This window comes from Thalassophryne amazonica, chromosome 17, assembly GCF_902500255.1.
Source record: "Thalassophryne amazonica chromosome 17, fThaAma1.1, whole genome shotgun sequence".
In the NCBI taxonomy this organism is placed as follows: Eukaryota; Metazoa; Chordata; class Actinopteri; order Batrachoidiformes; family Batrachoididae; genus Thalassophryne; species Thalassophryne amazonica.
Window position 1 is genome coordinate 53,134,486 of NC_047119.1, and position 26,039 is coordinate 53,160,524.

At 43.0% G+C, this 26,039-nt stretch overlaps 1 protein-coding gene across 1 annotated transcript in view; it reads right to left on the minus strand.

Annotated features, from left to right (window-relative positions):
- Nucleotides 1–4,354: 4,354 nt before the first annotated feature.
- Nucleotides 4,355–26,039, minus strand: part of LOC117529622 (MAM domain-containing protein 2-like) — a 37,345-nt gene continuing 15,660 nt past the window's right edge. The window contains 13 exon segments of the mRNA XM_034192457.1: nucleotides 4,355–4,880; nucleotides 4,986–5,070; nucleotides 10,634–10,887; nucleotides 11,111–11,263; nucleotides 12,290–12,383; nucleotides 15,073–15,137; nucleotides 15,140–15,214; nucleotides 16,554–16,673; nucleotides 17,618–17,764; nucleotides 18,084–18,177; nucleotides 20,936–21,204; nucleotides 22,830–22,967; nucleotides 24,247–24,331. Coding sequence (XP_034048348.1) covers nucleotides 4,834–4,880; nucleotides 4,986–5,070; nucleotides 10,634–10,887; nucleotides 11,111–11,263; nucleotides 12,290–12,383; nucleotides 15,073–15,137; nucleotides 15,140–15,214; nucleotides 16,554–16,673; nucleotides 17,618–17,764; nucleotides 18,084–18,177; nucleotides 20,936–21,204; nucleotides 22,830–22,967; nucleotides 24,247–24,331 — 1,626 coding nt within the window. The 3' untranslated portion in view covers nucleotides 4,355–4,833.

Sequence of the window (26,039 nt, forward strand, 5' to 3'; positions counted from 1 at the left end):
TGGTATAGCCCTGAGCCTGACAATTTTTTGTGGGAGTAATTATTTACTTAAGGGTTTTTTTTGTAAGTTCTTCCAGAATTAAGTAGGATTTTATTTTAATGTAGTGTTTTGGGGGAACTGGCAGACTGTCCAGGTTGTACCACTGGGATAGGTTCCAGCTAAAGCTACAGTGTGTAGGGTTTAGTGTTGTCTAGTGGTGATGTTGCATATTGCATTAAGCAGTCAGCAATCATGGATTTTTTTTCTGTGTTCTCACTTGTCTGGCGATATGGATTCATGTCCCGTTTTTCCTTGAAATATATATATGATTCTCCTTTTCACAAAAATGAGGATTCTCATATTTGTTACCCTGCATGAGTAACCGGTAGACAGCATAAAGGGGAGCAACCGCTGTTCATCTCCATCCATCCATTCATTCATTTTGAGCTGCATCCTTCCGACTCATCCCCTCCTTTACCACGACAGAGCAGTACGGTGTCCGTAATATTTCAGACACCGCCCCAATCTGTCGATCTCTCATGAACACGACCCTGAGACACTTAAACTTGTCCACTTTGGGGCAGTAACTCTCCCTGACCCAGAGGGGGAAACGCCACAGTTTTTCGACAGAGGTCCATGGTCTCAGATTTGGAGATGCTGATTCTCACCCCATTCACAGACAACAAACGCATAACAGGACCCAATACCTGGGTAATTTGACCATTTACCCATTTCTCTTCTTACAAGTGCTGCTTGTCTTCCCTTCACATTTGATTGTTTCTGAACATGTCAATCCTGGATTAATTGTGTGAAATTTGGTTTTAGCAAAGATAACCTGGTGCAGACCAATTTTTCAAAAACGGTTCCATCGTTGTTTTTCCAGTTGTGGCATATTTCGATAACCAAACAAGAAATTTGCAAATTCACTTGCAATTAATTGAGGTCCGTTATCAATTACCACCTCTTTAAGTAACCTATAAGACGAAAACAAGTTTCTCAAACTTTGATTGTTTTGCACGTGGTAGTAGTTTGTATATGGATAATTTCAGACCATCTGGCTTACACATTCATCACCACAAGGAACATTTGCTTCTTAAGACTCTGCAAAATCAATTGTTTTCTCTCCCATGGACCTGAAGCCCATTTCTAAGTGTGTACTGGTGCTATAGCTGGAACAGTGTGCTTATGTTTGCAGAAATCACACTGATTTACCTCATTTTCAATGTCTTCATCCAATGAAGGCCACCACAATAAGCCCCTAGCCAAGGACTTTATTTTTAACATGCCCCAGTGGCCGTCAAGTAGCTCTGAAAGTATCCTTTTTGTCAGACTGGAATGACAACTCTGAATCCCCAAAGTAAACAATCATCTTCCACAGTCGGATCAGATTTCTGTCTCATACACGGCTGAATAGCCTCATCAGACACATGGTTTGGCCAACCTGACAAAACATAACATTTCACTTTCTCGCCAGCGTGGGATCTCTGTTTCACGTGCAATCTGCTGAGCTGTGATAGGCAGACTGCCTAGATAAGAAACTCGAAACACAGCTGGAATGTACAAGTTTAACCTTTTTAAACCTGATTTGTACAGTGATACAGCTGCCCCAGTGTCATCTTCCATTTTTATTTGTTTACCGTTTAACTGAACACAGACATAATAAAGTTTAATCACACCACTCACCTCTGTTTCAAACAGTTCCAGACCCCCGTTTTTACCTTCTTTGTTTTTCATATTAGGGTCTGGTTTGGATGTGACTTTAAGCATTTCAGGTGAATGAAGCTGAAGATCTCTTGCCTCCTCTCGTGAAGCTGTCCGGGTGTTGACCTCGGCATGCGGCGTGTCATGTTATTCCTACCAATCACGATCACTCTGCTTTGCTGTCATCAGATGATTGGCCCACTTGGGCTGTCTGGCACGTTTCTTTTCTGGTCGGGAACGATCTGCCACCTCTCATCGTGCTCAGGCCACCTCTTCTGGTCATGAGTGGCACATCCTGGCAAAGTGCCCTTTCTTGTTGCAGCTCCGGCACTCCGCCTCCTTAAAATGGCAGTCGTCTGGCACGTGTCCTTTCCCTTTGCACCTGTAGCACAGTTTTCCACGTTCCTCTTTCTTGGGAACAGTTCTCTTGAAAACTGCGTTGCTTTTCAGGGACTTTTGCGACTACTGCTTTGCTTTTTCCTTTGCAACTTCTTGTGTCAGGCCCATTTCATAAGCTCCTGTTAATGTTAAGTCTTTTATGTGGGTGGCTTTTAACATTTGGTCCCACAGTTCATGGGTGTAAAAACCACAAACAAATCTATCTTTTAATGCATTGTCCAAAAATGCTTCAAATTTGCGTGTTGAAACTAGCCATAAATTCACTGATAGACTCATCTTCTCTTTGACTTTGAGAGCTAAACTTGTATCTTTCAGCGATTAAGTTTGTTTTTGACACAAAATGGGTGCACAGGAGACTTATTAAGTTGGTCACATTACATGCAGACGGTTTTAATGACAAACACAAGTCCATTAGCAGGGTGTGGTTCTGTTTTCCAATGAACGTCAAAAACACTGCTTTCGACTTTTCATCACCATACTTCAGTCTGTTTGCCACAAAGATCTCTTCTAGCTGTTCCAGATAGGCTTCTTAAGTTTCGTCAAAGTGAAGGTCTTGTCTGCTCCTGAACGTCGCCATTACACGTGTTCAGTCGTCTAAATGGAGTTGAGGCTTCAGCGCAAGACTCACTTCCAAAGCAGTATCCCAATCCTCATTGCCAAATTTCTGTTGTCACAGATGTTGTTCGAATAAGCCGATGAGTGTCCACAGGAACACAGCAAACTTTATTACATAAGCTTCCAGCTGACAGATCTCCACTGCCCAAGACCACCCTACTTCTGCGTCAGGCTGCGCGCAGTCACAGCCTTTTATAGTGATGCTTAGCACCCAGGTTACTGCATCTCAGAACCTTCCAGATACCACACTCCCTGGTTTCCCAGATGCAGGCAAGAGGACTCCATTTCTATTTGTGTCTGTCGTAAAGGGTCAAAGATCACCCTTTGGGTGTCTCCTCACCTGGGCGCAATTTGCCAAGGGTGACCCTACCAGGATGCTCCAGACAACACGGGATCACTGGAGCACACAAACCTCTCTACCACAGTAACGAGGCAATCCAGGGAAGGGTCTTCCACGTTTGTTATAATTATTTTGCAAACTACAGACCTTGCTGAACGGTGGGGTAAGTATGTCCCTTTTGGGCTACTGTATCAACATGTCGACCATGACGAACCTTGTTCGTGTGTAGATATGAAGAGATGTGAAGGTCTCATTCTCAGCAAATCAGTTCAGGTTCAGTTGCAGGTAAATTACAGAACAACCCTATTCTGTCTGATGTTTTATTGAGTTTCACCACTGGTAAAACTCAATTTGCGACCATAAAATCCAGCATGAACATCTGCAAATCATCAGACACAACAGGATTATTCCCATTCTAATCCAATTCCATCGTTAAAACGATTTATTTTTCTGTAAGTAATTCGGTCAGCAAATCATTGTAAAAGGTGCGTGGTCGGCTCATCAAAGCTTACCGTTGCAACAGCGTCTTCATGCCAAACTGGAAATTCTGTGAGCAGGCCCACAGATATCTCCATCTTGTCAGCTGCATTGAGTTAAATCCATTAAATCCACACATTTCGGGATCATCGTCACTGCACTAGTTTCTGTCAGTCTCAGGTGACAGCGTCATTGTTGATACCTGCGCAGCAACACGGTGGAGTAACACATCAAATCTGAAACGGTTTTAATATGTTGTCACCGTCCACGCAATATTTTATGGTCTGAAATCTCACACGGTTAACCAATCGGATTTGTGGAAAAAATGTAATTGGATTAGAATAAACGGTAACAAACAGGTGGCAACAGATGCTACCAGTATAGTCAATTTCTGCAAAGAAACGGACCTAAATTCTGCACTAGCTTTAAATGCAAAGAAAACCTGTATTTCAGCCACATGGTCTTGTTTATGATTTCCAGTGGTGTTAGAGATATTTAGAGGTAAAGTTTTTGCATTTCAGTTTTATGAATTGTCTTCATGGAGTTTGAGTTTCTAAATTGGTGCATTCTGCACAAATGTGTATTCTGTTTCTTCACCATCATATTTATCTGGTGTAAAATCACACCAGTTACTGACTCCGACCTGAATCAACCACTTCAAAAGAGGGACATGTCTGTCTTTTTGCTGATGTGCACCAACCTGGGTAACACCTGGAACCAATCCCCTCTGATAAGTTCACTCTTCATTTTTTGTTTTAGTTTACTATGTTAAAATTAGACTACGCACATTACTGTGGTGCTGCTTGGCTAAATTCCAGAAATTACAAAGACCACAATGATTATTTTAGGGATACATAAATAAAATTTTAATGGAATTACAGCAAATGAATCATTCACAACAATCAGTGATATCTGAACAAAGCTGCACATGCTGTCTAGTCAGGCGTTGCAAATTCAAAGAAACGAGCAGAAAAAAAACATTCATACAGTTTTATGAAACTGCAGTTAAATGAAAATAAAACAAGAAGATGAATAATTGGCTTTGAGCAATGAGCATTAATCTAATGCATATACACGTGAAGAAAATCCACTGAATTAATTCACTCTGCTGCTACAGTGCAGAGAAATGCTGACTATGACTTGTGTTGCTCCTTGAAACGTATGTGAACCTTTGGCACTAATCTGCAATCACACCTTCTGACTGACATGTACTGTAGGAGTCGGGAGTCAACGGCGCTGTGAGTTGTCCTTAATGTGCAAAAAATAAGCATTTAAAAACACAATCTGGATTGATGCATCCTTAACAGTGTTTCCCTTCTCTTCTACAAAATCTCATTGGATGTTCCCGTGGCGACCCTCATCTCCATTTCTGCAGGAGCAAACAGACTGACTTCAGACTGCACCATTTGCACACTAATCTGATTCTTTTGAAGAATTGTAAGTTTTAGTAGCTGTTTTGGGCTTCATCTCTTACCTGGGCAAGGTCCACTTTCCAAAGCAACATCATCAATGGCGATGTCACTTCTTACTGAGGAACCCCTGATAGCCTCAAACACAATCTGGGACAATATGAGACAAAACAAAGTAATCAAAAGTGTCAAAAATGTGAGCACAGATTTATTTATTACACGAGGCCATCAAATATGGCCATCAGGTATTGGGAAGGCTTTGTGTCCGTCCCTCCCTCGTCTGTCTGTCTGTGCTCAGCATAAGTCCAGTCCTATGACTGCCAGAGTCTTCAAATTCACAGGGAACATTCTTGGGACACAAACCTTGGACAAGTTCAAAGACGGCTAACCTTGACCTATTTTAAGAGGTTAAAAAGTCACATTCTGTTTCACGTTTTTATGCTATGAATCATGCAAATCTTTTTTGTTTTGTTTTTTAGGTGCAGGGGTGACAGCCAGTCAGAGTGGAGTGGCACCATGACATCACTGCCTGGTCTCTCTCTGGCACTCCAAAACTTTTGTTTATGTGTAAATATAACATGTTTATCTTATATGACACAAATGCTAGCTAGAAACACTTCTAAAACTGAAAACGCTGTTTTTTGAACCTGATAACTCTGGAGTGATTTACAAGACATTTCACAGATGTTAGCGTAGTGACATCACTGGCTGGTCAAGCTAGCTCTAAACTCTCTTTCATTTGTGTGTAAACATAACATCTTTCTCATATATTATGTAAAAGCTATCGCCAAATAAACACGCTTTTTGGAACCTGATAACAACTCTGGATTGATTTACAAGACATTTCACGGATGTTAGTGTGGTGACGTCACTGGCTGGTCTAGCTAGCTCTAAACTCTGTTTCGTTTGTGTGTAAACATAACATTCTCATATATTATGTAAAAGCTATCAACAAATAAACACCATTTTTGCAGATCTGGAGTGATTTACAAGACATCTTGTGGATTTCAGCTTGCACTGTTGTGAAAGTGTTGGAACACGGACCCACAACAGGGGGCGCAAATGAACGGACAATGGAGGAGTCAAATAACACTGTTTTTACTGTTGTGAAACAGGCACAACAAACACAGCCGATTACAATATTGAAATTGAGTCCAATTACAACGGTGTCGTGTGGGCAGGCTCGACGATAGGAGACGTCTGTCCAAGTCGAACCGGAACCAACCCGATCTCCTCTGCCACCGAACCCCGGGAATACTGGAGCCACCAAGTCCCGAACTCCCAGGTGGCCACTGCCTCCGCTCGTCGGATCCGGTACTGCTGGCAAGGAACAGAAACAGTCAGGTGTGGGTGCGGCTGCACCCAGCAACACGGAGGGTGGAGATTCCACCTCCACCTCTCGTCAACAACAATAAAGGAATGTAGGAAGGTGAGTACTTATCCAAGAGTTGTCCAGTAGTCAGCTATCCTACAAACAATCAACAAGAATTACAACTGTAATTAATAGCACGTTTGGGCGGAGATTGTTACCTCTTTGATAGGGCGATATCTCGGCAATGAGGTGGAGATGCCGTCCTGCTGATATACCTCCCTGTTGATTGGAATCAGCTGTCTCAGGTGATGGGTGACAGCTGTCACCCTGGCTGCTTCTGTGAGGCGGCAGCGCCCTCTGGTGCCTGGAGCCCGCACTCCAGGCAGGGCGCCCTCTGGTGGTGGTGGGCCAGCAGTACCTCCTCTTCAGTGGCCCACACAACAGGACCCCCCCCCTCAACGGGTGCCTCCTGGCGCACGACCAGGCTTGTCCGGGTGGCGCCGGTAGAAGTCGGCCAGGAGGGCCGGGTCCAGGATGAAGCTCCTCTTCACCCAGGAGCGTTCTTCGGGGCCGTACCCCTCCCAGTCCACCAGATACTGAAAACCCCGGCCCATCCGTCGGACGTCGAGGAGCCGGCGCACAGTCCAAGCCGGCTCGCCGCCGATGATCCGGGCAGGAGGTGGTGCCGGACCCGGAGTGCAGAGGGGTGAGGTGTGATGAGGTTTGATCCTGGAGACGTGGAACACTGGATGAATCCGCAGTCAGGCCGGAAGCTGAAGCCTCACTGCGGCGGGATTGATGACCTTGAGAATCTTGTACGGACCAATGTATCGTTCTTGTAGTTTTGGGGAGTTCACTTGTAAGGGAATGTCCTTGGTGGACAACCACACTTCCTGCCCAGGACGATACGTGGGAGCCGGGGTCCGCCGCCGGTCTGCATGGTTCTTCGCCCTCGTCCGGGCCTTCAACAAAGCAGAACGGGCGGCACGCCACACCCGACGGCACTTCCGTAGGTGGGCCTGGACCGAGGGCACACCGACCTCTCCCTCAACCACCGGAAACAACGGGGGCTGATACCCCAAGCACACCTCAAAAGGGGAGAGGCCGGTGGCTGATGATACTTGACTGTTGTGGGCGTACTCGATCCAGGCCAGGTGGGTACTCCAGGCCGTCAGGTGCGCGGCTGTCACACAACGTAGGGTCTGCTCCATCTCTTGGTTGGCCCGTTCTGCTTGCCCGTTGGTCTGGGGGTGATACCCGGACGAGAGACTGACCGTGGCCCCCAGTTCCCGGCAGAAGCTCCTCCAAACGTGCGAGGAGAACTGGGGGCCGCGATCGGAGACGATGTCTGATGGTATCCCATGCAGACGGACGACGTGGTGGACTAGGAGGTCCGCTGTCTCCTGGGCCGTTGGTAACTTCGGGAGGGCCACGAAGTGGGCCGCCTTGGAGAATCGGTCCACTATCGTGAGAATGACGGTGTTTCCCTGGGACGGCGGAAGACCCGTGACAAAATCCAGGCCGATGTGAGACCAGGGGCGATGAGGCACGGGCAGCGGCTGTAGCAAACCCGAGGTCTTGTGGTGGTCAGCCTTGCCCCTGGCGCAGGTGGTACAGGCCTGGATGTAACCCCGGACGTCGGCCTCCAGGGACGTCCACCAGAAGCGCTGCCGGACGACTGCCACGGTTCTTCGCACCCCAGGATGACAGGAGAGCTTAGAACCGTGACAGAAGTCCAGGACTGCAGCCCTAGCTTCTGGTGGGACGTAGAGTTTGTTCTTTGGTCCGGTTCCGGGGTCCGGGTCTCGTGTCAGGGCCTCCCGGACGGTCTTCTCCACGTCCCAGGTGAGGGCGGCCACGATAGTGGACTCCGGGATGATGGGATCCGGGGGATCCGACGACTCCGTTCTGACTTTATCTTCATGTACCCGGGACAAAGCATCCGATCTTTGATTTTTGGTCCCGGGACGGTAGGTGATCCGGAAGTCAAAACGGCCGAAGAACAGTGACCAGCGGGCTTGCCTGGGATTCAGCCACTTGGCGGTCCTGATATAGTCCAGGTTCCGGTGGTCAGTGAAAACCGTGAATGGCACGGACGTTCCCTCCAACAGATGTCTCCACTCCTCAAGAGCCTCTTTCACCGCAAGGAGCTCTCGATTGCCGACGTCATAGTTCCGTTCGGCTGGGGTCAACCTGCGGGAAAAATAGGCACACGGGTGAAGGACCTTATCGGTCTTCCCGCTCTGGGACAGCACGGCTCCTATCCCTGAGTCCGAGGCGTCCACTTCAACCACTAACTGGCGACTAGGATCGGGCTGCACCAGAACGGGTGCAGACGAGAAGCGCCGTTTCAACTCCTTGAACGCGGCATCGCAACAATCCGACCAGGTGAAGGGAACTTTTGGTGAGGTCAGGGCTGTCAGGGGGCTAACTACCTGACTATAGCCCTTAATGAACCTCCTGTAGAGGTAACAGTAGCACAGTTGAAGCGGTTTCTCCTCTATTAGGGTGATCGAACACGGTTCTGAACTCCCTCACAAACCCATCATATGTCAGAAGGAGCCGTGAATTCTGCTCCCAGAGCGCTGTAGCCCAAGCGCGTGCCTCGCCGCGAAGCAGGTTTATTACATAAGCTACCTTGCTAGCATTGGTCGCGTACATGACTGGACGCTGTGCGAAGACGAGCGAACACTGCATAAGAAAATCTGCGCACGTCTCCACACAGCCTCCGTACGGCTCTGGGGGGCTTATGTAAGCTTCAGGGGAAGGTGGGAGGGGTCGTTGAACGACCAGTGGAACATCGCTGTTACGCACAGGGTCGACAGGAGGGAGAGCCGCAGCGGCGCCCGGGGGGCGCGCTTCCACTTGTGCGGCGAAAGCCTCCACCCTGCGGTTCAGGAGGACGTTCTGCTCGGTCATTAAATCCAACCGAGTCGTGAAAGCGGTGAGGATCCGCTGCAACTCACCGATCACCCCTCCCGAGGACGCCTGCGCGCCCTGTTCTTCCATTGGCCGTTCAACAGCCGGTTGACGCCCCTCGGGATCCATGACGCTGGCCGAGATATCCTGTTGTGAAAGTGTTGGAACACGGACCCACAACAGGGGGCGCAAATGAACGGACAATGGAGGAGTCAAATAACACTGTTTTTACTGTTGTGAAACAGGCACAACAAACACAACCGATTACAATATTGAAATTGAGTCCAATTACAACGGTGTCGTGTGGGCAGGCTCGACGATAGGAGACGTCTGTCCAAGTCGAACCGGAACCAACCCGATCTCCTCTGCCACCGAACCCCGGGAATACTGGAGCCGCCAAGTCCCGAACTCCCAGGTGGCCACTGCCTCCGCTCATCGGATCCGGTACTGCTGGCAAGGAACAGAAACAGTCAGGTGTGGGTGCGGCTGCACCCAGCAACACGGAGGGTGGAGATTCCACCTCCACCTCTCGTCAACAACAATAAAGGAATGTAGGAAGGTGAGTACTTATCCAAGAGTTGTCCAGTAGTCAGCTATCCTACAAACAATCAACAAGAATTACAACTGTAATTAATAGCACGTTTGGGCGGAGATTGTTACCTCTTTGATAGGGCGATATCTCGGCAATGAGGTGGAGATGCCGTCCTGCTGATATACCTCCCTGTTGATTGGAATCAGCTGTCTCAGGTGATGGGTGACAGCTGTCACCCTGGCTGCTTCTGTGAGGCGGCAGCGCCCTCCGGTGCCTGGAGCCCGCACTCCAGGCAGGGCGCCCTCTGGTGGTGGTGCGCCAGCAGTACCTCCTCTTCAGCGGCCCACACAACATGCACGCTAACTTCCTCTAACTCAAAGCTAACTACCGCTCTTCTCAAAAGCTCATGTATGTGCACACGCATGCCCTCCGGCAGACGCTGTTAAAACATAAATAAAATATTGTTTATGATTGATTGATTGAGTTTATTCTGCAACATCAATATAAACACACAGAGGTGACTATGTCAATGACACACTGATAACACAATAAAGCATGAAAAGTTATTTCCATTGTGGTCCTTGTCAAATTATCACGTGACAAAATAGGGGGGCTTGATTGAACATGTACAAATTGTACATACAACATACGATTTTAATAATTAATGTAAGTAACAAATGTATAATTTCATTTACATTAATTATTAAGATTGTACTGTCGCATGTACTATATATATATATATATATATATATATATATATATATATATATATATATATATGTATACTTTGCACTGGGATACCAATTAAATAACTGCAAATTATAAAGAAGACAATGGTCATATGGCCGAGGGTATTTTAGTATTGCGTTATATTTTTTAAGTTTTGTACAAAGACAAAAAAAAATCTGAATATATTTCCATTAAAGGGCACATTTGCATATTTCTCATGCCTGATGTTGCCTGTCACACTGGTACTGGACTGTGGCTTTCAGCCAGGAGATGCTCTGTTCGCCTCCCCGTTGCCACAGCAACACATCCTCGCCGTCCTTGTCCAGGTGAACACGTAGCTGACCCGTACTAGATCCATACATGTGGTAGTAGAAACTCAAACACTGTGGGCCTCGAGAGGCCCTCAGAGGGCGAGACAGCAGGCGGACATTCTGGCCGGGAAGCATGGGTGAGGCCTCCATGTACATGTAGTATCCTGTCAATCAAAGGCAGGCATCTTTAATCACTAATTAATTAATAAGACTGGCATGTAACAGTTTAACATCAATTCAATAATTTAGCATGTAGTCAATTATATTCAGCAGCTGATGTTAAATGTAAACTTAATTGATGGTATTGCAGTTTTTGAAATATGTCATTGATTTGCGTCCCAGTGGCACAGTGCAGCCACAGATACAAATTAATTAACGGGTCCTTGCCAAGTCCTGTGGTGTGGTCCCCTCTCGGGCCGGTGTACGAGGTCGGAGTGGGTCCTCGTTTCCAGTCCCAGTCTGCACCGTCGCTCTTTTTGTCCTGAGTGTAGCCACACAGTCCGGACTCAAAGTCACAGTGTCCTGGTCCTGATGACAAACCTGCAACAGGAAGATGCACAAGCACCTTATTTACTCACGAGGCATCATTTCTCTGTCACTGTGTGCACGTTGGTGCAGAGCCAGACCTTTATTACATCACTAATATGACAACTCTCTCATATTGTGCACTTAAGATGATAACATGCGAGTGCTTTGTAATTTTATAATCTTCTTATTTCAGCCTCTCCCACAGCAGATCAGTCATTTCCATCTCACCATGTCCTCTTTGTCTTCCTCTGTCACACTAATCACTTGCATGTCCTCCCTCAACACATCCATAAACCGCCTCTTTATCCTCCCTCTTCTCCTTCTGCCTAGTGGCTCCATCCTCAACATCCTTCCCCCTATATACCCTGTCTCCCTCCTCTGTACATGTCCAAACCACCTCTCTGCCTTCGTCTCCAAGCCGTCCCACCTGAGCTGTCCCTCTGATATGTTCATTCCTAATCTTGTCCATCCTCGTCACTCCCATATAGAATCACAACATCTTCAGCTATGTCTCCTGTCTTTTTGTTACTGCCACCATCTCAAAGCTGTCCAACATAGCTGGTCTCACTACTGTGTCATAGACTTCCCCTTCACTCTTGCTGATATTCTTCAGTTACAAATCACTGCCTGCAGTCTCTTCCTTACTTTGGACAGTTGACCCCAAGTAACTCATTTACTTTCACCGCCTCGACTCCTTGTAACTGCACTATTCCACTGGGCTCCCTCTCATTTACACACATGTACTCAGTCTTGCTCATACTGACTTTCATTCCCCTGCTCTCCAGAACATATCTCCACCTTTCTAGGCTCATCTCAACCTGCTCTCTACTCTCACTACAAATCACAATGTCATCTGCAAACATCATAGTCTATGATAATGATAATAATAATAATAATAATAATAATAATGATAATAATAATAATGATTATTATTATTATTATTATTATTATTATTATTATTATTATTTTCCTGCACCATCTGTGAATGTCTGTAAAGATGCAGAGGAGGAATTTTTTGTTGTTGTTGTTTTTAATTACCAGTTAGCTCGCAGTCGCCAAGGGTCAGACTGATATCATCCAAAGCTACAGAACCACAATCCCAGAAACTTCTGCAGGTGCTGAAAAAAACCACCTAAACAACACACGGAGATGTTTGCTCAGTTTTGCATTCAGAACTTTGTCATTGCTTTGCTTATTTTGTTCCAACCTTATGGGAGGTTCAGGGATCCGCTTCATTAGAAATATTTAATAATATCAATCTTAAACATGTCTTGTTCAGATATTTAGTCTACTTAACTTTGAATTGTACAGCACTTTATTTCAATTTATTACTTCTGATCAGTTCTGAATGGGACAAAACTACAGGCAATGTGTGTGCTTAACGTCACTCAGAGTGTAATGTTTTCATCACCTTTTGTTTATTAGTTAGAGCAGGATCACGGAAAAAATGGCTAAAAGTGATTTTCATGAACTGTGGTGGTGAAGAGTTGAGGAATTTCTCTTTTTTTTTTTTTTTTTTTTGCAAAATTCTTAAGCAATGCAGACACTTCAGTTTAACAATTGGGTACATTTTATATACACAAGTGGATAAAATTGTTGGTACCTCTATATTTTACGTACACATTTTAATATATGGTCAGAAATAAATGCAAACAAAGCAATTTTGTTTTAATCTAAATATTTTTAAAAATGTTTAAAGTTATTTAGCAACAAGAACAAAACAAAACGCTGATGTGGCCTACGACAGACTGGCATCCTGTTCAGGGTGCACCCTGTGTCACACCCTATGACTGCTGGGATAGGCTCCAGCCCCCCGTGACCCTTAATTGGTGTAAGCGGTTGGAGATGAATGAGTGAGAGTGTATATGTACTGTCATGCCGTTATTCCTACAAACATGTATCGTGCGCCCGGAAAGTATTCACAGCGCCTCACGCCTTCCACATTTTGTTATGTTACAGCCTTATTCCAAAATGGAGTAAATTAGTTTTTTCCCTCAAACTTCTATAACAACACCCCATAATGTCAACATGAAAATTTTTTTTTTTTAATTTTTACAAATTTATTAAAAATAAATAAAAAAAACTAAGAAGTCAAATGTACGTAAGTATTCACAGCCTTTGCTCAATACTTTGTTGATGCACCTTTGGCAGCAATTACAGCCTCCAGTTTTCTTGAATATGACACCACAAGCTTGGTGCACCTATCTTTGGACAGTTTTGTCCATTCCTCTTTGCTGCACCTCTCAAGCTCCATCAGGTTGGATGGGGAGCGTCGGCGCACAGACATTTTCAGATCTCTCCAGAGATGTTCAATCGGATTCAGGTCTGGGTTCTGGGTCAATCAAGGACATTTACAGAGTTGTCCTGAAGGCACTCCTTTGATATCTTGGCTGTGTGCTTATGGTCATTGTTCTGCTGAAAGATGAACCGTCACCCCAGTCTGAGGTCAAGAGCGCTCTGGAGCAGGTTTTCATCCAGGATGTCTCTGTACATTACTGCATTCATCTTTCCCTCAATCCTGACTAATCTCCCAGTTCCTGCTGCTGAAAAACATTTCCACAGCATGATGCTGCCACCACCAGGCTTCACTGTAGGGATGGTGCCTGGTTTCCTCCAAACATGATGCCTGGCATTCACACCAAAGAGTTCAATCTTTGTCACATCAGACTAGACAATTTTGTTTCTCATGGTCTGAGAGTCCTTCAGGTGCCTTTTGCCAAACTCCAGATGGGCTGCCATGTGCCTTTTACTAAGGAGTGGCTTCCATCTGGCCACTCTACCATACAAGCCTGATTGGTGCATTGCTGCAGAGATGGTTGTGCTTGTGGAAGGTTCTGCTCTCTCCACAGAGGAATGCTGGAGCTCTGACAGAGTGGCCATCAGGTTCTTGGTCACCTCCCTGACTAAGAACCTTCTCCTCTGATCGCTCAGTTTAGACAGGCGGCCAGCTCGAGGGAGAGTCCTGGTGGATCTGAACCTCTTCCATTTAAGAATGATGGAGGCCACTGTGCTCATTGGGACCTTCAAAGGAGCAGAAATGTTTCCCCAGATTTGTGTCTCGAGCCGTCACGCTTGGTTTGTGCTCTGACATGCACTGTCAACTGTGGGACCTTATATGTAGACAGGTGTGTGTCTTTCTAAATCATGTCCAATCAACTGAATTTACCCCAGGTGGACTCCAGTTAAACTGTATAAACATCTCCAGGATGATCAGTGGAAACAGGAGACACCTGAGCTCAATTTTGAGCTTCATGGCAAAGGATGTGAATACTTACATGTGATTTCTTAGTTTTTTATTTTTAATAAATTTGCTAAAATCTCAAAAAAGACTTTTAAATTTTACAAAGTTATTATATAAATCTGCCATAAGGGTGAAAATCAGTCTTTCAAATGCTGCAAACGTTTTGAAATTTGTTAGTAAGATGCAAAAAAAAAAAAAAAAAACTATTGGGAAAATTTCTGAGTATTTTGACATCTGGATTTCCTCTCATGAGGATGATGACGTGTTTCAACCACAGCTTTGTAATGGATAAACATTCTGGATGGAGAGAAATCACTTTTCAATGAAATTCAGTGAGTAAGGATTAATATTGTTATTATTCATATATTTTTTTATTATTATTATTTTTTATTATTATTATTTTATTGTTATTATGTTATTTTTATTTTTCTAAATTTTGTTGTTACATTGTTTTTCTTTCCTTGACTTTTCCCTCCTTCTTTCTTGTTTTCTCGCAACTAATTAATTTTTTTTTGCTCTGTTTGAAGACTTGTTCTTTCCACACAATCTGGATTATATAGTTTCTCTCCCTCAATCTGACCTTGACAGGGTGCGTCGTCTGGAATGTGACATCAGTTCCGATCCAGATTCCTCTGGTTTTCTCCCCTGAGCCCAAATCTTCTCCTGGCTGCCGTTCAGCTGCTGCAGATACACAGCGAGGGCCTGGTCCGTCTGGTTGAAACCTGTCCGGGTTATTTTTAGCCGGTGAGTGAGTCAAATAAATCACAAAGTGGGTTTTTGCTTTACAGTATTAAAATAAAATAGTAATAATAATAATAATCTGATCCTGTACTTTTGAAGAATGAAAATATGGAATTTTAGAATTTTCATTTTATAAAGTAACAACTTTTTACCAGTTCCAAAAGTAAGTGCTAATTATTAAGCTTTTATACCATTTTTTCTCCTCCCCAGTAAAACTGATGCCCATTTGAAAGCGAGGGGTGATCACACAATCCAGATTTTCAAGATTCAGGACTTTATCACTGTGGTAACATGAATGATTGGAATTTATCTCCCTGAACTCACTTGCACACAGAAGATTAACCCATTTTGCCTCACTGGCAACAATTGTTGCCAAAGTGTATCACTGTCATTTTCTACTCACAATAAAAAAATCTCAAAGGTACTAATGCAACTTTTTCCACTTATTAAAAAAAAATCTGGGCATAAACAAGTTAAAAAAGAAGTACTTACAAACAGTACCATACATTAATGGTGGTGGCCAAGTGGTTAATGCGCTTGGTTTCAGTTCAGAAGGTTCCGGCTTCAAATCCCACCCCTGCCACATTTCTCCATGTAATGTGGAGTTGCGTCAGGAAGGGCATCCAGCGTAAAACTTGTGCCAATTCAACATGCAGATCCACCTTGGATTTGCTGTGGCGACCCCGAGTGCAAACAAGGGAGCAGCCGAAGGGACTTACTAATGAATGTAAAATAAATACAGAAATACAAGTTAAAAAATGAAAAAGGTAAAATAGAATAACCAAATGTTTCGAAAAACAAGTGTTTGGTAGCCGGGTCTGCAACCACCGGGTTCCCGAAGGGGGAGAGAGAGAAAAAAAACACCATGATGCCACGTTCCTGTGGGCTCACCACGTGCCCACATGATCTGACACTTTAAATGTGCAAATATGGCAAATTTTTCAACTCATCACGTGTCATCACATCAGATTTGTTAGCCCCGAAAGACGTCTATGCATAAAAACTGCTTGAGTAGGTCGCGGAGTTCCTGAGATATTTTAGTTGACCACCTCCAATTTGACACTGACCTATGACCTTGATGTGACCCATGTTGCAAGAGGGCAGTCCACTGAGTTTACCCACCAAATTTGATTAAAAATGCTCTTTGTCTTTTTAAGATATTGCCACGAGCAGACAGACATTACTTTTGCCTTTTTCCTTGTTGCAGAGAGACTAATGAGTTGGTTTTGTTGTTCTAGTACTTTAAAAGGGATCTGTGTAATTTAAGAGGTTTTTTTGCACAGTACTGCATGTTTTAGGAAGTTGATGTGTGGCGCTCACCCCTCAGAGAGAAGTAGAACCTCAGGCAGTACTTCATGTTTCCTGGTAAATTTGGCCCGACCAGACTGCTCACGTAGCCGGAGTGAGGGCTAACCCGGGAATGAGCCAGCAGGAACGATCCTGGAAGATAAGTTAGAAATATGTTCGGACTAGCTGTTTTGTTTACAGCGTACTTGGGGATGCTGTTCAAGCTCAGGTCACATGCACACTGTAACCAACAAAACCTCTAGTATTCAACAAATTTCTACATAAGTACTTCCTTCTAAAATTGATTGTTTTTGTTGCTGCTGTTGTTGTTTTAATCAGTACATACAAAAATGTGTGTACCCGTATTTTCCGGGTTATACGTAAAGTTTTTGTTTTATTAGTTTAGGGGTCCTGTAATTTATATGACTTATATCTTGAAAAATCACACATTTGTTATTCATTCACAACTGTAAGTTGTACATGTCAAGTGAAATTCCATCCACCTGTACGGCAAACTTTTTATCTTAAAACTTTTAAAATTGACATTTTATACATTAATACTGGGAGGTCAAAGCTCTGCATGCCAAAAAAAAAAAAAAAAAAGTATAATGCGTTTCTGATATTTATAAATGCCTTTGTTTTTTTTTAAACAAATTTCAGGTTTCAAGTAGGAAATGTACCAAAATGCCTGAAATGCTGACATCACCCACTGGATGGCGACAAAAGCTGTTCAAACGTGTGGCAAGGTCTCGACTATTTATTCATTTGAGAAGTTAACTTTTGGCATAAACAAGATATTTTGACAGCCAAAAATCAACTTATAGTTGCGTCCCTGCACTTATTGGCAACTTACTTGTAGCAATAATCATTAGAAGTTTTTATATTGGGCTTTCCCCGGAATCAAAGCACTAAGCAAAATAAAGTTTAATAATGAAAGAGTAAATGCCAATACTAAAAAGTACACCACAACAATGCACAAAAATCCCAAATTAAAGAGCTCTTAATACAGAAGAAAGGCATGACTTATACCCGAGTGTGACTTATACTCCAGAAAATACAGTATATTAAGATGAGGTATAATGTTGTGTTGTTTCCACCTGCCCCTGTGGTGTGGTCTCCACTCCTAAATATGTTGGGTTTGACGGACACCCTCCTCCACAGCTGCCCCGTCACCTGATCCTGGGTGTAGTGGCAGAAACTCGACTCAAAGTCACAGTTGGTGATGGAAGGGTCAAAGTTTGGTTCTGTGGAGGAAATTGTTCCATCATGTATTAACTCAATGATGATAGTTTCACACAAAGTGTAGATAGTGCAGAGTGAATTCTTCTCATATTTCATATTCCATTGTCAGTTTTTTTAAGTTTCTGTAGCTACTGTTAATCTACAGCATCACCTTTAAGTCAAATTTCCACCAATAGAAAAGAAATTCAAACAGGCAGATTGCTGTCAAATATTCATGCTGTCCAGATGATGAACGCTTTTTTTGTATTGCTGTTTTCTTTGTGATGTTTGAAGGTTTGTGTTGGCTGCGTTGATAATGTGGTGTTAGCGACTGCAGCTCACCCGTGTCAGTGCTACAAAACTCCGGAGAAAACGAGATGTCATCGACCGCAACACGCCCACCTCTCGGGCTGTTGAAAGCCACTTCAAAGACCACCTGTAGGGACGGACACACACACACACACACACACACACACACACACACACACACACACACACACACACACACACACACACACACACACACACACACACACATGCACGTATGTGTTCTCAGATGCTCATGTAGTGGTGCAGCTTAGCTAAAATTTCCATAAAAAGTCTTCATTTTCTGATAAAAGCATGGAATCTGGCACACATATTCTAAATTAACTAATGTTTATTTTCAGATATGGAGCCATCCTGGAGCTGACCTCTAATGAGCTACAGGACTCAATAAACAATTACACAGGGGTCAAAATTTAAAAATGCTCCAGTCATGTTGAAAACTATACCACATTATTTGTTTAATGATTCCAAACTAATTCCATGGAGTTATGGGGTAAAAACAGCAACAATGGTGACAAAGGTCAGTTTCAGTTTGTACAGGGGTCAAAAGTTAAAGCTGCTCCAATTTTGGTAATAAATTATGCAAATTGTTGGTTGAGTTAATAGCATTTTAAAAAGGAATAGTTTGTACCATCTGTCATTCTTAGTCATCATGTTACGGGGTAACATATGTCACATGTCATAGAATCCAAAGGACGTCGACCTTGATTGACCTTTAGCTTACTTTGGAGACCAAGCATTCAACACAGTCAAAACTATTCTATTTATTAAACCTTTTATTTCAACCAATAATTTGCATCACGTTTTACCAAAATTGGAGCAACTTTAACTTTCGACCCCTGTAAAAACTGAAACTGACCTTTGTCACCATTCTTGCTGTTTTTACCCCATAACTCCATGGAATTCAGTCATAGATAGTCCAAATTATATATTTTGGGAATTGTTATGATCAGACAAATAATGTGGTATAGTTTTCAACATGATTGGAGCATTTTAAATTTTTGACCCCTGTGTAATTCTTTATTGACCCCCTGTAACTCATTAGAGCTCCATATCTGAAAATAAACATTAGTTAATTTTCAATATGTGTGCCAAATTCCATGCTTTTATCACAAAATGAACAATTGTTTTTCAATGCCACCCAACTAATGAGGGAATCTGGCATGCCAACAAGTGCATTTTCTCAAACACAAAGACATCAGGATTCAGTCTGATGCATCACTTTATGTTCAGACTTTATTTCCTTTCAGACATAAGTATTGACATCAGTTTCATTTATAGTCCATTAATGCAATTAAAAATTCCACTAAAGTCTGTGTGTGTTCTAGACTGTGCGGGTTACCTATTCATAAGGGAATGAGGAAGCTGGAGTATTCCTGAGTAGTTTACGTTGTGTTTTATGGATCTGAAAAAGGCCTACGACCACATACCACGAGGTCCAGATCCAGTCTCTATACAACCGGAGTCAGATCTATGTCCACATTCTTGACATTTCATTAGACCTGTTTCCAGTGGGTGTTGGACTCCGCCAGGGCTGCCCAGTGTCACCAATCCTGTTTGTGATTTTCATGGACAGGCCTTTGAGGCACAGTCAGGGTTGGAGGGTTTCCAGTTTGTTGACCTCAGAATTACATCTCTGCTTTTTGCAGATGATGTGGTTCCATTCACTTTAGACTATGACCTCCAATGTGCACTGGGCAGATTTGAGGCCAAGTGTGAAATGACTGAGATTAACATCAGCCCCTCCAAATCTGAGGCCACTGTCCTCTGGTGGAAAGGGGTGGATTGTCCCCTCTGGGTCAGGGAAGGGTTATTGCCCAGTGTGGAAGACTTCAAGTATATTGGGGTCACAAGTGCGGGTAAGATGGACCATGAGATTGATAGACAGATTCGTGCTCCATCTGAGGCCCTGCGAATGTTCTACCAGACCCTTGTGGTGAAGAAAGAGCTGAGCCAGATGGTAACACTCTTGATTTACCAGTCAGTTTACTCTCCTATCCTCACCTATGGTCATGAACTTTGGATAGTGACTGAAAGAACAAGGTCACCGATACAAGCAGCGGAAATGACATTCCTCCACAGGGTATCTGGGTTTACACTCTGGGACACCATGAGAGCTTTGAATATCCAGGAACAACTCAGAGCTGCTGCTCCTTTGCATTGAAAGGAGTCAGCTGTGGTGGTTTGGGCATCTGGGGAAGATGCCACCTGGCTGTTTCCCTAGGGAGTTCTTCCAGAGTTATTCAAATAAGATGAGGCTCCGAAGAACACTCAAGACATGTTGGCTTAGGAACTCATAGGGATCCCCCTATGGGATGAGCCTCTTAGTCTGCTGCTACTCTAATCCAGACTAAGATAAATGGGAGACCATGAATGAATGAGGTAGAAAAAAAGAAGTAGCCACATATGGCTGGAGACCAAATAATGTACCTTGGGGCATCCCTCATAAAAGGGGTTTTGCAGAGAACTCTGCCTATTCTATTCATCCATAGTGCATAAAATGATATGCTAACATATAGTAGTACTAATTTGTAGTAGGATCAATTCTATGAACAGAACTGAACCTAGACTGGAATTTTTGCAAAATTCACTAAAAATACAGTCTTGGATTCTGCACATTCGACCAGACGAATCATGGAGACAGCTGACAGGCTTATAAGACAACAGTAAGACCAGCAGTAATGTACAGGACTGAGACATGGACGGTGAAGGGAGTGCACAAGAACTTGGGTGTGGTAGAAATGTCTGTGTGACGCTGTAAGGCTGGAGAGAGAATCGCAGGTAGAACAATCACAGAAGAACTGTATTACTGAATACTGGAAAGTAGCTTGAGTCGGTTTGGATATGATGACCTGACCTGACCTGACCTGGACAGAGTATGGCGCCTTCAGATCCATCTGTACAGGTACCCATTCTCCAGGTCTGTTGCTCTGGTCCTCTGGCTCTGCCTTCCACAGCTCCTGGTACTGGCCCAGCTGGTCCCTGGTGAAAACAGAGAAGAGGTTCCCTCGCTCCTGGCTGCGCTGGTAGTGAAAGCTCAGACAGCCGGACAGCGGTACAGTTGTCATGGGCGAGGACAGTCTGGCTACTTCTTTGAAGGTCTTGGCGTACACAGAGTCCACATACATGAAGTGGCCTGTGAGAGGGTTTAAATACACACCCACATAGGGAGATGAAAAATTCCACACAGGTAAACCATTGAGAAAGGTCAAATTTCTTATTTATTTTTAGATCATTTTATTTTGGAAAGACCAGAGATCATTTTCATCAACCATTTAATTAAATGAATTTGAGCTTTTTGTTAAAAACCCGAAAAGCCCCACAATTCCATGACTGTGCGTGTACAAAGTTTAGGCCTGAACCAATTAATTTCATTGTCCATATTTGAACTACTGTTGTCTCTGTGAGAGAAATTAACCCCCACACCCACCCCACCTCGACCCCAGCCCACTGACCCATTTACAGCCAACCCAGTCTCACGGCATGTTGTGATTCAGCAGCATGAAATGTACTGTACATTAATCTATTGGTTTGTCATATTGTCATGAAAGTGAAAAATTTTCGTCATGGCAGCACAAATTTATTCTAATTCATTCTGTGACGGGTGCACATAATTAAAACTGCAGCGGGGACGGGGGTGGTTATGTTAGGGTTAGGGGAAGGAGTAGGGATAGGTTATGGTTAAGGTTAGAGTTGGGGGTAGGAGTAGGGTTAGTAAAAGTGTTTAAAAAAAAAAGTCAAATACACACGAAACGCCTTCTTGGAGGCAATTTACACCAATGAATTTCATAAAGGCTGGAGACCAAGTATTGAACCTTGGGGTATCCCTCAAAAAAAAAAAAAAAAAAAAAAAAAAAAAATTAAATAAATAATAAGAATAAAATAAAATAAAAAGTAGGGGGTTGTCCATCATGACGAGGGATGCAAACATCTGTATTGATATTTTTATGATTTCACTGTAACATTTTTGTTATACAGTTTTTGTCCATTTGTGTTACTTGTGATGATGAACATTTTTACAAGCTGCATGGGCATTAATTATTATGTTGATGGGGGAGTGTGCTGGTTTTACTCTCTTTGGCACTTCTAATATAAGAGATGCAATTTTTGCCACTTGACTGTACACATAATTATATTTTAAATGTTCTTTTGTTGCATTGTCTGCTAAACCACTTTAATTGCTCTATAAGAAGAAAAAAGCTCTGTTGAATTAAAGTAAATGGACTGCATTCACCCATACACTGACATCAGGGTGCTGCCATGCAAGCTGCTCACTATACACCTGGCTCAACTTGGGCATTAAGGACCTTGCCCAAGAGCCCTGACTGATTTTTTCTGATCTGACAGGGATTTGAACAGAAGATTTTGCAGTTACAAGCTCACCACTTTAAGCAGGTGACCATCACCATGGATATAAGCAGGCCAGTGGACATGTTTTCAGACTAGTGACTGTGTGTGTGTGTGTGTGTGTGTGTGTGTGTGTGTGTGTGTGTGTGTGTGTGTGTGTGTGTGTGTGTGTGTGTGTGTGTGTGTGTGTGTGTGTGTGTGTGTGTGTGTGTGTGTGTGTGTGAGTGATAACTTCAATTGTTGAACTTTAATTGAAATCTTAATTGAATCGAGACTCAGTACCACCTGTAATTGGAACAGTTTAACCCTAAGGACTGTAATAATTCAGCAGATGTGATTCAGACTTGTTCTAACCACTGAAATGAAAATGAACCATTTGTGCTTTTGTCTGAAGAAAAGCTGAGGAAACCTCACCGGTCCGGTTGCTGTACGTGTGGTCACTTGGCATGTCGTTGTGCAGGAGCTGCACGCCGCCTCCTCCCATGTACCAGTTCACATTAGCGTTCCACTGATTGCTGTATCCACACAGTTGAGAGTCCTCAAAATCACACTCTGCATATTTTATTCACACACACACACACAAAACTATCAGTATACGTTCATGTGAGTTTAAAAGTGCCAGTTAAGATCGCCATGCATCATACAAAAACAAAAAACAAAAATGCATTCTGTACTTCAAGTGTTGTCTATAAAGGATAAGACATGTTGAATTTTGGCTGTGCTAAATGATGGATAGAAACATTTGTATGTAGGTTGGATGCAAATGTTTGGACATGCCCAGTCAAATTAATATATATTTTTTTTTTTCTTAAATGGCATCAATTCTTAAAAAAAAAAAAAAAAAAAAAAAAAAAATCCACTCTTTTAACCTAATTGTTAAAATACATCTCAACAACATAAAAATAAATTTTCTCATACTGGATGCAGGTGCAAAGCACTTCTTCATCCAGATCTAATATACATAGACTCAGTGCTGCAATAGCAGTTTACTTTTTGAAAAATCTAATCTCCAAATTATATTCAATATCACCATTTTAATTCATTGTATGCCCAATCAATTTTTAAAACTGATGACATGCTTTTGCTACATCCTCTGGCAGGCTGTTCCGTGTATCCACCACTCTCTTTGCAAATGAAAATTTTCTCAACTCCAAATGTGACCTTTTAAATGACATCTAGCTGTGACCCCTTCTGTTCTGATAACACATAAGGCTTGAGTAAAGTCAAGTTTGGGAGCATGCACTGGTGCTGTGCTTTGCTGCATCCAAGACACCACAGAACCACCTTGGGTCCTGTATGGTTACCATCCAGGCAGACAGCAGGTCATAGTCTAAAATAGCCATCTATCTGCTGCAGCCAGGTCAAACATGGGTGTCCTGTTGGCTGTCTCCATCTACTGTGGTCCTCAACACCGATGCACCTGCATGCTGAATCATGCACTTTGAAATGCGCCACATGGCCCAAATGACGAAGCTGATGCTTCCTCACAACGCCAGTGACAGTCCTCATCTTAGTCTCTCTAAGTAACTGCTTGTTTGACACAAAGTCATTCCAGCAGTACCGAAGACATTTAGTACCAAAGACATCCATCACTGATTAATCTCTAATGATTAAGTGTTATCGATTTGAAAGTAATTGTGTATCCATCCCATGATTTGTGTAAAGTCAGACGGTTGTCAAACTGATTTGGTTGCACTACTTTACAAGATTAAAGAAAAAAAACTTTAAGATTAAGGAGCAGAATTTTTTTTAAAAAAATCTTATTTTTATATATCATTTTATTATTATTTGATTTTTTTTGGAATGTTGATGTGTGTGAGAAGTCACTGACCTAGGCAGTATCCTTGGCTGATGTGGATCTCAAAGATAGCCACGCTGCTCCTAGCGCTTAGTCCAGGTTGACCTTCGATGACGACCTAATTGACAACACACGCTCGATAAAATGAGCCATTTTGCACAAGAGAGTGCACACATGAAATGCACAAATCTAATTTACCTTCGAACCTCTTGTGGTGTGTGTGAGAGAGATCAGCTGTAACTGTATGAGAAATTTGTACTTATACCAAATGTCTTTTTGATTTTTAGGTCTGCAGTGATTGTCACCAGCCCATTTTTATACATTGATCCAGATTTGACCCAGAAAAAAGTAGGTTAAGGTCATCACCATCTAAACTAATGCAAGATGGTTATGAAGTGAAGTTGGGTTCCAGATTTCTTGGTTCTGTGATGTTTTGATGTCACGTTTTCATATAGAGAAGACTGGAAGAGACCTTCTTCCTGTCATTCCTGCATTGTGACATCAGGAGCTAAAAATGGTTACGATTAAACGATCTGCTTCCACATAACACATCAATCTCCAGCACTTACTCTCCTTTTAGTGCTGGTCTGTTTGCTTGCCTCCTGAGAACAATATCTGCCTGAGGAAAGGAACGCCGGTGCGACACAGTTGTCTGTGCAAAAAAATACATTTATTCAAAGGTGCATAACAAAGACTCTGATGAAGATGTGACCTTACATCGAAACGTCAGTCCCTGTTTTTGTTATGCCTCTACAAGTTTTGTCCTGGCCTGGTTGCATCCAATTGTTGTGACTGGCAGAAGCGCTTTTTTTCTGCAACATCTGCCTCTTTTGATGGAAGATGTTCCACTTTGTTCACCAGGATGTCGGTAATTGTGCCTGTGGTTTTGTGCTGAGCAGGTGCAGTATGCTGGGACTTAATGAGCCTTGTTTTTATATATATATATATATATATATATATATATATATATATATATATATATATATGTGTGTGTTTCCCCATCAGATATCAGTGTGCAGGTTGTGATGTATTGGTTTTTCGTACAGGTCTGGACTTGTTGTTTATATTGTGAGGGGCCCATGCTGAGCTCGGACGTGTTCTGCCAGCATCGTGTAACTCGGCACCCTGTCAGCGTTGGTTCTGCCCCTGAAGGTACTATAAACAATCGCTCTACTATTTCCACACAGTGTTTACACAATGGATGTGAATGTTTCTCTCTTTAATGATCGGCCTCCATTTATGGCTGCACTGCGACCTATATCTGTCTTTGTGTTACCAACAGAATGATGACATTTTTTATCGGTGCCTCCACTGTGTACCCTCACTGAGGACAAGTGGAAAGTCAACTATTACAAAAAATATACGAGGCAAATATGCTCGTAGGCATCGCCTATCAAATTCATTGCCCGCTCAGTAACAGTTACTTGTACCCTACATAGTCCTTTTTAGGCCAGTCCCTTCGCTTGCTCCCATGTGTTTTTGTTGTTTTGTTTTTGTTTTGTTTTTGGGTTTTTTTGCATTTGGGGTCGCCACAGCAAATCCGAGGTGGATCTGCATGTTGAATTGGCACAGGTTTTACACTGGATGCCCTTCCTGGAGAAATGTGGAAGGGGTGGAGTGTGAACCGGGAACCTTCCGCACTGAAACCAAGTGCACTAACAATTCGGCCACCACCCCTGACACATACTGATTTTTAAGTATTAAAAAAAAACAAAAAAAAACAAAACTTCAATTGACCTCTCACACACTCATCTCCACTGAGTGATTTTTTTAAAATTAGTTTAATAAATTTGTAAAAATTTAAACAAAAACTTTTGTTCATGTTG